Source organism: Gopherus flavomarginatus, chromosome 9 (assembly GCF_025201925.1).
Source record: "Gopherus flavomarginatus isolate rGopFla2 chromosome 9, rGopFla2.mat.asm, whole genome shotgun sequence".
NCBI lineage: Eukaryota > Metazoa > Chordata > Testudines > Testudinidae > Gopherus > Gopherus flavomarginatus.
In genome coordinates this window covers 1,772,082-1,785,574 of record NC_066625.1, presented here as the reverse complement: position 1 = coordinate 1,785,574, position 13,493 = coordinate 1,772,082, and the positions used below count along the sequence as shown (strand labels likewise).

General features: G+C 52.5%; 1 protein-coding gene across 3 annotated transcripts in view; it reads left to right on the top strand.

Moving 5' to 3' along the window:
• The first annotated feature begins 237 nt into the window (after positions 1–237).
• USP31 (ubiquitin specific peptidase 31) overlaps positions 238–13,493 on the top strand; it is a 57,699-nt gene continuing 44,443 nt past the window's right edge. For 2 of the 3 annotated variants that reach the window (XM_050968547.1, XM_050968546.1), the window contains exon 1: positions 238–926. In XM_050968547.1, the coding sequence (XP_050824504.1) occupies positions 333–926 (594 nt within the window). In that variant the 5' untranslated portion in view covers positions 238–332. Of the gene's footprint in view, positions 927–1,142; positions 1,160–13,493 lie in introns of those variants that run through there. The other variant, XM_050968548.1, reaches the window with a different exon arrangement.

Below are 13,493 nucleotides of genomic sequence, written 5' to 3'. Positions count from 1 at the left end.
GGGCCGCCCCTCAGGGGAGGGGGGGGCGGAGTCTCAGCGGCGGCCCCAGAGCGGGCTCGAACGCGCCGCCCTAGTAAAGATGGCGCCCGGGCTGCCCGCCCTCAACATGGCGCCGGCGGCCTCGCGGCGGGTACGTGACCTGCCCGGGCTCCGCCCCCAGGCGCTCCGTGGAGTCCCGGCGAGCCCCCCAGCGGGGAGGGGAGCGGAGCCGGGCTGCAGCCGCTACGGGAGGCCGAGGCCGCGGCCGGGGCGGGCGCGCGGGCATGCAGCGGCCGGCGGGCTGAGCGGCCGATCGCAGCCCCCGCCGGGGATGTGCCCGGGGCTCGGGAGCCATGTCCAGGGTGAGCGGCCCCGGGCCGGCCGGCGGCCCCAAGGAGAAGCGCTCCTTCAGCAAGCGGCTCTTCCGGGGCCGGGCCGGCGCGGGCTCGGCCCGCTCGCTCAGCGGCTTCATGAGCCGGGTGCTCAAGACCCTGTCCACCCTGTCGCACTACAGCTCCGAGCCCGAGCCCGAGCCCGAGGCGGCCCGCGGCCCGCAGCCCCCGCGCCTGCCCTCGCCGCCCAGCGGCCTGGGCAGCTGCTTCCACCCGGCCCGCCCGCCGCAGAGCCCCGAGCCGGAGCCGCCGCCCGAGGCGCCGGAGCCGGGCCCGGAGCCGGTGCCCGGGGTGGCCGGGCTGAAGAACCACGGGAACACGTGCTTCATGAACGCCGTGCTGCAGTGCCTCAGCAACACCGAGCTCTTCGCCGAGTACCTGGCGCTGGGGCAGTACCGCGGCGGGGGCGAGGCGCCCTGCGCCGGGGAGCGGAGCCCCCCCGACAGCGCCGCCCCGCCGCCGCCGCCCAAGGGCGAGGTCACCGAGCAGCTGGCGCTCCTGGTGCGGGCGCTCTGGACGCTGGAGTACACCCCGCAGCACAGCCGCGAGTTCAAGGTGAGGCGGGGCGGCCCGGCGCCTGGCGCTGGCAGCTGGTGTAACCGCTGCTCGCTGCCACCCCGGCCGCCGAGTGAGGGGCTGGGCGTGGACAGACAGGGCATGGGTCGGCTCGGACTCTGCTCTTCCCCCTCGCAGCAGTTGGGTTGAGTTGGGGCTGATCGGTAACGCGCACTTGTGCTGTGGTCCCGCGCAGGGGCCTTGCTGGTTCACCCCGGCTAGCTTGACCTGGGGTATGGGGAAATCTTCCACCCTTTGTAAGAACTAAGAGGAGAACGTGTAACTACAAAAACAAGAGGAAAGGCAGGTTATTTGAGATCATAGCTTAGTCGTATATAGGCCCGGGGCGGGTAAACTTTTTGGCCTAAAGGCTACACCGCATTTCTGAAATTGAATGGAGGGCCACTTAGGGGAGGCTGTGCCTTCCCACACAGCCAGGCATGGCTTAGTCCCAGCCCCCGATCTGACCCACCCTGCTTCTTTCCCCCTGATGGCCCCCCGGGACTCCTGCCTCACCAACCCCCCTTGTTCCCGGACCGCCCCCGGAGCCCCTGCCCTTGGCTGCCCCATCCAACCAACCCTTCTCCCTGACCACCCTCAGATCCCCTGCTCCTGACTGCCTCCCCCCACCCCCGGGACCTCTGCCACTATTCAACTCCCCTGTTCCCCACCCTCTGACTGCCCTGCCCCCTATCCACAGCCCTGACCACCATCCTGAACTCCCCTGCCCTCTATGCAACCCCCCTGCTCCCTGTCTCCATACCACGGTGGCTGGTGGCGCTACAGCCGTGCTGCCCAGAGCACCGGGACAGGTGACCGTGCCGCCCGACTGGAGCCAGCCACTGTACAGCACAGAGCACTGGGACAGGCCGTGGTTCTGCACCTGTGCTGCCCGGCAAGAGCTCACAGCCCCACCATCCAGAGCATTGCGCCTGTGGCACAGTGAGCTAAGGCTGTGGGTGGGGGGAACAGCAGGGGAGGGGCAGGGGGCTAGCCTCCTGGGCCAGGAGCTCAGGGGCCGGGCTGGATGTGGCCTGCGGGGCATAGTTTGCCCACCTCTGACAAAGGCTGACCTAATGGTTAGCTGTTTTATTTACAAGTGTGAGGGCTTTGGTATACACTAGGGCAGTGGTTTTCAAACTGCAGGTCACAGTAGTGGGTCACGGAATGTAAGGCACTGGGTCACGGCAGCCCTGGTCAGCACCGCCAACTGAGTCGTTAAAAGTCCTGTTGATGGTGCTGCCTGGCTAAGGCAGGCTCATGCCTACCTGTTCTGACACCGTACTGTGCCTTGGAAGCGGCCAGCAGCAGGTCTGGCTCCTAGGTGGGGGGCCAACGGGGTTCTGTGTAGTGCCCCAGTCCCAAGCACCGGCTCCGCACTCCCAGTGGCTATGAACCAGCCAGTGGGAGCTGAGAGTGGTGGTGGTGTCTGCAGGTGAGAGCCAGATGGAGCCGCTTGTGTGCCTCTGCCTAGGAGCCAGACCTGCTGCTGGCCGGGTCCGGGGCACAGCACAGTCCAAGGGCAGGCAGGAAGCCTTACTTAGCATCCACACTGTGCTGCTGACTGGGACCTGCCCCAACCACAGGCACCAACTGTTCTTGGCCCTGGTGGATGCTTGTGTGCCTCTGGCCCCTCCCTACTCTGCCCCTATTGGACCCCTCCCCAAATCCCCAGCCTTGCCTCTTCCCTGAATCGTCTGCCTCCCTCCCACCACTTGCTGTGGAAACAGCTGTTTCATGGTGCAAGTGAGGGGGGGGGAAAGAAGCAGGAGTCAGCAGCGTGCTCAGGGGAGGAGGCAGAGCGGAGATATAGGTGAACTGGGGCTGGGGGATGGGTCGGGGAGCTGCTGATGGGTGCAGAGCACCCACCAATTTTTCCCTGTGGGTGCTGCAGTCCCAGAGCACCCACGGAGTTGGCGCCTTTGGCTCCAGCCCTGCACCGCAAACCCCTGGCCCAGCCCTGAGCCTCCTGAAACCTGGAGCTCCTTTCTGTACCCCAAACCCCTCATTGCTGGTCCCACCCCAGAGCCTGTCCCCACTCCCACATCCCTCCATGCCCCCAAGCATTCCATTCCTGGCCCCACCCTCCCAGTCCTCACCCCTGCACCGCAATCCTCTGCCCCAGCCCCGAGCTCCTCCCACACCCCAAACTCCTTATCCCTAGCTCCATTAGGTCACAGGCATCAACAAATTTCTTCAGTTGAGTCTCTAGAAAAAAAGTTTGAATACCAGTGTACTAGGGAGATTCCTTTATTATTTCAATTAAGTGTTTTCAGGAGAAAGGAACTCTTTTTAGTGGATATTTATCTTTTTATTCTTGACCACAAATGTTTATCTTGGTCTATTAGGAAGCTGGGACCAGATGTGGCCCACTAGCTAAAGTATAAGCAGATTCATAAGGCATGTTGTGTTATACGTTGGCAGTCACTAATGACTCTTTGGCATAACCAATACCTATGTAGCTTTTTGAGTGACTCATGGATTTCTCTGAATGTTGTTTCTCACAGTTCTGAGTAAGCAAATATGCTAGCTGGCTGTAAATAGACAGACAGCAGATTGGAGTTTTCAATGTTTGAAACTTCTGTAATGCAAAGCAAAAAACTAAATGGTGAAATTGAGTGTGAAGGTAAACTTGGCAGTGTTTGCAATCAACTTGTTTTTTGTCTGTAGAGCAGCAGTTGCTTGTTAACCTGGCTATGCTAGCAATACCCTGCTTACCGTCTTTAACTAGTTTACTTTTTAAGTTAGCCCCCTGCTCTTTACTCAGATGCGATCTCAAGAGCCAGTAACTAACTTTGACCTTGGGACTAGTTTGCCTGAGAACCTTTCTCTGAATACGTTTATAACTTATTAACTTGCTACATGCCTGGTTTGGTATTGATGTTAAGTGTGTACCAGACTTTGTTTTGGTGGTCTTTTCCTATCTTAAACTTTATTCCAAAGTCCCTTGGAACAGAATTTTGGGGTTCTTGACGTGTCTGAAATAATATTTCTAGAAGTGTGGCCCTTATGTTGCTAATTGAAAGCTGCCCAGTGGAACCAACTTGTGGCTGTGAGCATAAAGTATACTTCAGTCATCTGATTCGCAGCAGTTCCTATTGTGTAAATAGTACTCTCTCAAGGTGTCTCCTGTAACAACTGCTTGCCTTTGCCTCAGGCCACACTCTTTCTTTGGCATTTCTATTTGTGGATGTGAAAAGGGGATTGTTTATTTTAACTTGTGGTCTGATCATAAGCATTATTGGGTTGGGTTACTTCTTGGTGTTCCTAGGAGATCTCTCACCCTAGTTTTGGTCTACACAAGAAAAATTATTACCTGTATTACAACAACTGCCACCAATATTGCAGGTTTCAGGGTAGCAGCTGTTAGTCTGTATCTGCAAAAAGAACAGGAGTACTTGTGGCACCTTAGAGACTAACAAATTTATTTCAGCATGAGCTTTTGTGAGCAGGAAGATTGAGATTAGACTCTTCCTGTTGGTGTGCATACTTCCACCTTTTCATGTTCTCTGTATATATAAATATCTCCTGTCTGTGTGTTCCATTCTATGCATCTGAAGAAGTGGGCTGTAGCTCACGAAAGCTCATGCTGAAATAAATTTGTTAGTCTCTAAGGTGCCACAAGTACTCCTTTTCTTTTTACCAATATTGCAGGCACTGGTGTAGTCATGGCACCATGACAGAACAGAGCGGGTTTGCATGACTGCCCTAGCAGCTTACCACTAATGCAGTGGTTTTCAACCTATTTACCATTGAGAGCTGCATATGCAGCTCTCTCGGTTATGTGGACCACATCCACACACTATATATACTATATGGCCCTGAGGACGTCACATGGGCTGAAGCTGTGTGCTGATTGGGCCACAGGTTGAGGACCACTGCACTGTTGATGTAATATGACTTACAATTTTTGTAGTCTAGCTGCAGGTGCTGTAGGACCTGGTGTTAGTGATTCAGTGGGCACGGCTTCGCAGCATGATGCTAGGGAGTACTGTATTGACACTGTTTGAGGAGGAATGCAAAGGGTGGTTCTAATTTGAAACATGTCTCTCCATAAGGGGCCTTGTGGGATTCAACATTTGTGTTTCAGCAGCTCCAGAGACCTAACTTAGCTTCTAAGGCCATGTCTACACTTACAGTTTTGCAGCGCTGGTAGTTACAGCTGTGTTAGTACAGCTGTATAGGGCCAGCGCTGCAGAGTGGCCACACTTACAGCAACCAGCACTGCAGTGTGGCCACATTTACAGCACCTGCAGCGCTGTTGGGAGTGGTGCATTGTGGGCAGCTGTCCCACAGAGCACCTCGTCCCATTTCGGCGCCGTGGCTTGTGGGAAGGGGAAGGAAGTGTGAGTGTCTTTCCGCTTCCTGTTCCAACGCCCCGTGGTGCTTTGCTACACATTCCGAGCAGTTTGGCGGCATTGTGATTCTACAGCTCTTTTTCTGCTATTTTTGTTATAAATGGAGCCTGAGCAGCTGACGACCTTATTGATGAATGTTGCCAGCACATCACGCATGGCAGTGGAGCTATTCCTTCAGCTGCAAAGTGACAGTGACAGTGAAGAGTCAGACGATGATATTGAATCGCCTCACTGTGAAGACAGTAAATTGCTTGTGGCAGTAACAGACGTGCTCAGCTCCGTGGACCGGTGCATTTGGGCTTGGGAAACCAGCACTCAGTGGTGGGATCACATCGTCCTGCAATCCTGGGATAACGAGCAGTGGCTGCAGAACTTTCGGATGAGAAAAGCCACTTTCATGGGACTGTGTGCTGAGCTCGCCCCTACCCTGCGGCGCAGGGACACGACATTGAGAGCTGCCCTGCCAGTGGAGAAGCGGGTGGCTATAGCAATCTGGAAGCTGGCAACTCCAGACTGCTTCAGATCGGTGGCGAACCAGTTTGGAGTGGGAAAGTCTACAGTTGGAATGGTGCTGATGCAAGTTTGCACAGCCATTAATCGCACGCTGCTAAGAAGAACTGTGACTCTGCTTTGCAGAAATGGGGTTCCCTAACTGTGGAGGGGCAATAGATGGGACGCATATTCCTATTCTGTCACCACCCCACCTGGCATCAGAGTACGTTAATCGCAAGGGGTATTTCTCCGTGGTTCTGCAAGCGCTTGTGGATCACCGTGGGCATTTCACTGACATTTACTCAGGATGGCCTGGAAAGGTGCACGATGCACGCATTTTTAGGAACAGTTCCCTGTTCAGGAGGCTGAGGGCTGGGACTTTTTTCCCAGACCGCAAGATCACAGTAGAGGACGTCAAAATGCCCACTGTGATCCTTGGAGACCCCGCTTACCCCTTAATGCCCTGGCTCATGAAACCATATACAGGGAAGCTTGACAGGAGCAAGGACTGGTTCAACTACAGGCTGAGCCAGTGCAGAATGACTGTGGAGTGTGCTTTTGGCCGTTTGAAAGCCCGCTGGCGCTGTCTTTATGGGAAGCTAGATTTGGTGGAAAGCAGCATCACCGCTGTTATATCCACGTGCTGTACCCTCCATAATATTTGTGAAGGGAAGGGTGAAAGATTCAGTGAGGAATGGACCTCCGAGGTTCGACGCCTTGAGGATGAGTTTGCTCAGCCAGAGAGCAGGGCTAATAGGGAGGCCCAGGAAAGGGCCTCAAGGATTAAGGATGCTTTAAGGGAGCAATTTGATGCTGAGAGCCAACAGTAATGTTTGATGCATTTGATGTGCTTTGCTTTACCTTGGTGTATAATATTTACCACTTCCAGCAATAATATAACGTAGTGAAAAAGAAAAAAAAACCTGTATTCAGCATACAGTACATAACAGGCAAGGGGGTTGGTGTGGTGGACTGTACATTCACAGGTTTGAATATGTTCTATTTTGATCACTATTCAATGTCTGCTGCACTTCAGGATTACTATGCTGCAGAATAATGGGGGTGGAGTGAACAGGGTAAGAATTATAGTTATCAGGGCTGGTAGGTGATCGTACAGGTGTTGGGGGCAGCTGGGGATAATAAGGAACTGGCTGCTGGAGAAAGTTGTTTTGTGGAAATACTGGGGAACAAGGAAGAGGGCTTTGGGAGGGCTGTGGGTTACAACGGTACATATTTGTCTGCATGGCTACAAGAGACTCGAAAGACTCCGTTTGGCGAGCCAGGAGGCTTATCATCTGCTTTGTGGTTTTTTTGGCAGACAATTCCTTTCTCCTGCTTTCTGTTTGCCTCCATTCATGTACACTCTGTCTCCATTCATACATCTTCTCTCTCCATTCCTGTGTCTTCCTACTTTCTCTGTTGTAGTGGCTCATAACAGATTTGATCAATTCCTCTTTTGATTTTCTAGGATTCCGTCTCAAGTTCTGCAACCTACGTGAGGCCGGTGATCCGGCTGCAGTAGTCAAGGTCACTAGAAAAAAGAGAGAGAGAACCATGTAATACACAGAGGCTACATTGTTTATTATCACACATTGAAGGACATTTTAGACTTTTGGTAGCATCCTTCTCACATAACACAGAGAGGGCAGGGAAGCTAAGTCATGGCAAGCATTGGGGTGAATGGTTTTGCCCCGATTTCCCCTTGGGAGTGGGAATTGACCAATGGGTCACTGGGGTTTATCAGCAATGGGTACAGGAGGTAGCTGGAGTCCTGAAGAGGGGACAGTAGTGAACAGGAAGGTGGTGAGCTGCTTGGGGGGGGGGGTTGTTCTTTGGTCCGCGTTCACGCCATCCTGCTGGTGAGGGGAGGGGGGGAAGCACCGCGGTGCTGGATGCCTGCTTGGAGGGGGGTGCATAACACCGGAGCACACCGCGTGGATGCTTACGTGCTGGGAGGGGGGGTGGGGAACACCGGAGCGCACCGTGGTGCTGGATGCCTGCTTGGAGGGGGGTGCATAACACCGGAGCACACCGCGTGGATGCTTACGTGCTGGGAGGGGGGGTTGGGAACACCGGAGCGCACCGCGGTGCTAGATGCCTGCTTGGAGGGGGTTGGGGAACACAGGAGCACACCGCGGTGCTGGATGCCTGCTTGGAGGGGGGGTGGGGAACACAGGAGCGCACCGCGGTGCTGGATGCCTGCTTGGAGGGGGGTGCATAACACCGGAGCACACCGCGTGGATGCTTACGTGCTGGGAGGGGGGGTTGGGAACACCGGAGCGCACCGCGGTGCTAGATGCCTGCTTGGAGGGGGTTGGAGAACACAGGAGCACACCGCGGTGCTGGATGCCTGCTTGGAGGGGGGGTGGGGAACACAGGAGCGCACCGCGGTGCTGGATGCCTGCTTGGAGGGGGGGTGGGGAACACAGGAGCACACCGCGTGGATGCTTACGTGCTGGGAGGGGGGGTGGGGAACACCGGAGCGCACCGTGGTGCTGGATGCCTGCTTGGAGGAGGGGTGGGGAACACAGGAGCACACCGCGGTGCTGGATGCCTGCTTGGAGGGGGGGTGCATAACACCGGAGCACACCGCGTGGATGCTTACGTGCTGGGAGGGGGGGTTGGGAACACCGGAGCGCACCGCGGTGCTAGATGCCTGCTTGGAGGGGGTTGGGGAACACAGGAGCACACCGCGGTGCTGGATGCCTGCTTGGAGGGGGGGTGGGGAACACAGGAGCGCACCGTGGTGCTGGATGCCTGCTTGGAGGGGGGGTGGGGAACACAGGAGCACACCGCGTGGATGCTTACGTGCTGGGAGGGGGGGTGGGGAACACCGGAGCACACCGCGTGGCTGGCTACGTGCTGGGGGGGGGGGTTAACAACAGAGCGCCATGGGCTGGGGAAACGCGAACCTGGCGCCCTGCACTCAAGTATCCCTAAACTCGCAACAGGGTTTCCTACTGCCAGACATATCACTGCTGCGTGTTACCTGGGAAGAGAGGGAGGGTCTTCTACAGGAATGTGGATACCGTGCTGGCTGCTATGCAGCTTGCCTGTGTGCAGCCATGGTCCCCCCACCCCTCGCTGCACAGTGGATCGGACGAGTTAGTCTGACCGGGACAGGGACCACGGTGGCTCTCCCGATCAACTTGAGAAAGCAACTTGCAAACGCTCTTGCTGCAACTTTTCAAGAGATTACCGAGGCAGATTACAGAGACGTGATAGAGCAAATCAATGGGCTATTCCACATTTAGGCATGCATGCAGGCAGCCATAACCAAAACCCTCCTCTCCCAAAACATAAAAATCTACTTACCCCGAGCACGATCCTCAGTTTCTTCCTCACCATCAACTTCCAGCTGCTGTGACTGGCTAGCCTCCTCCTGGCTTGAGAAGAGCTCCTGGCTGCATGTGTACTGGGACTCCAGGGTGTCTCCCTCCACGCCAGTAGCCTCACTGTCGCCGTCCTCTACAACCTCCCCCACTTCTCCCTGCTCTGAACTCTCCATCGTGCTCCTAGGATTGGCAGTGGGGTCACACCCAAGTATGGCATCCAGCTCCTGGTAAAAACGGCAGGTCGTGGGGGCAGCTCCTGAGCGGCGATTTCCCTCACGAGCTTTGCAGTAAGCACTCCTCAGCTCTTTAATTTTGACCCTGCACTGCAACGCGTCCCGTTCATGGCCCCTTCTTGTCAAGGACTGCGATATCTGCCCATAGGTATCATAATTTCTCCTTCTGGAGCGCAGCTGTGGTTGCACAGCCTCCTCTCCTCAAACACTTATGAGGTCCTGCAGCTCTGCATTGGTCCATGCTGGGGCTCGTTTGGTGCGTGGAGGCATGGTCGCTGAGTGATTGATTAATTGCACTCCACACCTGGCTGAGCAAACAGGAAGGGGATTTTTAAAATTCCCGGGGCATTTAAAGGAGGGGTCAGGTGAGCCCAGGGCAGTGGAGTTTGCATGATTACCAGAGAGGCTTCTAAGGTATGCTGGGATACCTGCTTATGCCACGGAGGTCAATAAAAACGCTGGTGGATGTCTACACTTGCTGACCAGCGCTGGATCACCAGTGCTGGATCCTCTACACCCGAGGCTCGACCGGGTGTACAGCCAGCGCTGCAACCAGGGAGTTGCAGCGCTGGCCGTGCTGTGCAAGTGTGTATACCGCCTAAGTTGCAGCGCTGTAACCCCCTCACCAGCGCTGCAACTCTGTAGTGTAGACAAGGCCTAAGTGTCTTCAAAAAAGCAAACTTGCATTTTACATGATAGCTTGAGTTTGTGGCACTATAAATCAAATGAGGTTCTTTCTGGCTCATGTATGGTCACCAGTAATAAATATTCTGCAGATCAGATTCTATCCTTAGTAACTCCAGTATTTTCATTCTCAGTGTTTTATTGAAACTTGATAAACAATTCTGTTGGTTTTGTGAGAGCCTGAAAAGCATCCACCTTGAGGTCTGGACTCTGCAGTGCTAATGTGTTAAAACTAAAACTTGTTTTTGTCACTCAAGTGAGCAAGTCTGACTCTAATTACATGCAGAAAGTAGGTCTGTTGAATAGCAACATGCCATTCTTACAGAGTCAGTCATTTTAAAGAGTAGACTCTTACACTCAAACCAAGTTTCTGACCATGTGAAAATATCCAATTTCACTTTTTGCAAGAGTGGAGGATTTTAATCTCCACATCTATGCCAACTCCTGTTTTACTTGGGTGCATTCTGCCTACTTCAACATTTCTTCTGCAGTTTTAGTTTCTGCCCTAAGCTACTATAAAGTATTGTGCTGTTAAATAGCCATGCTGTTTGCCCCAGAAGTCAGGTCACTTCTGTGGTGAGGGGGAAAGTGATCTTGTGTCTGTAGTCTTTAAAGCACTGTATAGCCTTTGGGATGAAAGGCACCAGACAAAGGTACAGTAAGAAGTTATTCCTGGGTTAACTTTACTCCTAGCATAGTGAGAGTACAGTACTACTAAATTACCTTCTTTGTAACAATGACTCTTTGGAGTATCAAAATTCTGCGCTCCCATGGAGGATTAAGAGACAGTGGAGACTTCGTTTTGTTTATCTAAACGGTGAATTATTTTCCTGCATGGTGGGATGAAGAGACGATGTACCGGATTATAGCAAGAGCAGCTGGAAATGTGGTTTGTGGGTCTGATGTGGCTCTTGAAGGCACCGTAGGGCTCCCTTATCCAAATGGTGATGCGACCATTGGAGACTGCAGGTCCCAGCATGCAGTGCTCTACCTTGATCTGAGCAACTAGGTCCCATCAAATTCCAGACTATGTAATCTTCACATGCTTCACTTTCTTGCTGAAGATAAAGACAGTAATATTCTGACCCACCCTATGTATATGCTAGATGTGCCCTTTTGATTCCTGTTCAATTGCCCATTTGGGGGCTGCACTGACACAATTTGAGCTTCCCAATCTTCTGAATTTGGGACAATGGCCAGCAATCTGGTCTGTTAACACCCAGGAACTCCACTGATGTCTTTCCTTTGCAGTCCTGCTATTTCCATGTTTTTTGGTGTGGAGGTATGTTAATTCAGTTGTGAGCTGGGCCCCACTAGCTGCTGTCCCTGTTGTGTGTATGGCCTTGGCTACACTCACACTTTACAGCGCTGCAACTGGGGTGTGAAAAAACACCCCCCTGAGCGCTGCAAGATACAGCACTGTAAAGCGTCAGTGTAATCAGGGCAGCAGCGCTGGGAGCGTGGCTCCCAGCGCTGCACACTACACCCGTAAGGGATGTGGTTTACCTGCAGCGCTGGGAGAGCTCTCTCCCAGCGCTGCCGCTCTGACTGCGCTCACACCAAATGTAGCCATACCCTATGTCACAGCTAACTACATGTTTATTGATTACATTGTGCATAGTTGCAGTGTAGGGTCCTCCATGTGAGTGGACATTTCTGTTTTCAATACTGAGTATCATGCTGGGCAGTATAAGCACTGGAAGAACAGACCCCTTGAACTGCAGGAATAATAAAATTATTTCCGGAAGTGCTTGAGGACACTGGCACATCAAATCCATTATTTTTCTGATAGTGCCTGGAGTGAGCAAAGTGCTTCCTGAATAGAGAAAGGATGGTCCTGTCCCAAGGAGTCCACAGTCTAAAAACTTGTTTTTGAATGGGTCATTCAAACTATTACCACTTACTCCTTCAGCTGCCATTATCAAATAATCAGTTGAGCTTGCATTTGGAAATTTATAAATGACTTCAGATTGCAGAGGAGTTTACACTGCAGTGACAAAATGGTGATGAAAGGTGGGGAAGGGAACATTGTAAGCTCTTTGGAGCAGGGACCATCTACTACTCTTGAGCACATTGTACAGTGCCTCCACGAGGCATCACTTGGTTAGTCTTTAAGCACTACCATTATGAACATGATTAATAAGAACAATAATACCTAGATAGAAATAACTGCAGCCTTCAAAAGATTTTAGTAGAACTCTTTATGCATTCCCATCCCTCTCAAAATCCCCACAACCGCTAGGTGAACTCCTCTTTCTAGACATTCGTTATATGTCTCTCTAGCATCAATCTTTTGAGTCGCTGGAGGAGCCTTCTGGATGATCTTAAAAGCAACATATCATGGGGAATGCTGTTGAGGGATTGTCTGAATGAACAGTCAGTAAGCTGGGGTGTAAATCTACCTTGCAATAGTCTGCTGCTCATTAGCTGTCTGTGTGAACCCTGCTGCCATGCACTGAAAGTTCCCTAGCATGCTTTGATATACTCCTGTTTATCCTATTCAGAGAGGCCACACAGACAGTAGATTCACACCCTAGCTTACTGTGCACTGTTTGTTTAGACTGGCATTGAGTAAGATCCATCTTCACATCTGCAAAGAGTGAGCAAGCTGGCTTATACCAGATACAAAGTGATTTGACGATTACTCTGTCAGGTGCTTAGCTGCCTCTTTACAAGGGACAAGTGGTTTCTAGTGAATTGACTTTTTGCATTCTCTGTCCTGAAGTGTAACCATCCTGAGCCTGCTGTTAAATCCTATGTTTATGGGATTGTTATTTGCTAACAGACTGATTTGCACAATGCTTCTTAAAGGTGTAAGTAAATACTCTTGTGTGGCTAAGGCAGGGACTGTAAAGTAGGGGATAGGTAGAACTTGAATTTTTCAATTTAAAAGCGGGAGCTAAATGAATGTTATCCTGTTATCAGAAGCAACACCGTGTTTCCTAGTTCTGTCCTTTCCTTAGTCAGTCTTTAATACGTTTATTGAAGTTTGAAGATATCTAGAGGAGAGCAATATTGCACCCCATCCTAACAACAACTTCTTGGGCAGACTTTCTGGAAGCCCTAAAAGCTAGTTACCAGAAAATAATTACCAAAAGGTAAAGTTCCTGTAACTATGTTAGCCAGGTTCATGCCGTGGAATGCTGATTCAGGGCCCAGGAAACAAGCACAGACTGGTGGGACTGCATAGTATTGCAGGTCTGGGATGATTCCCAGTGGCTGCGAAACTTTCGTATGCATAGGGCCATTTTCATGGAACTTTGTGACTTGCTGTCCCCTGCTCTGACGTGCAAAGACACCAAAATGAGAGCAGCCCTCACAGTTGAGAAGCGAATGGCCATAGCAGTGTGGAAGCTTGCAACGTGTGACAACTACTGATCAGTTGGGAATCAGTTTGGAGTGGGCAAATCTACTGTAGGGGCTGCTGTGCTGCAAGTAGCCAATGCAATCATTGACCAGCTGCTA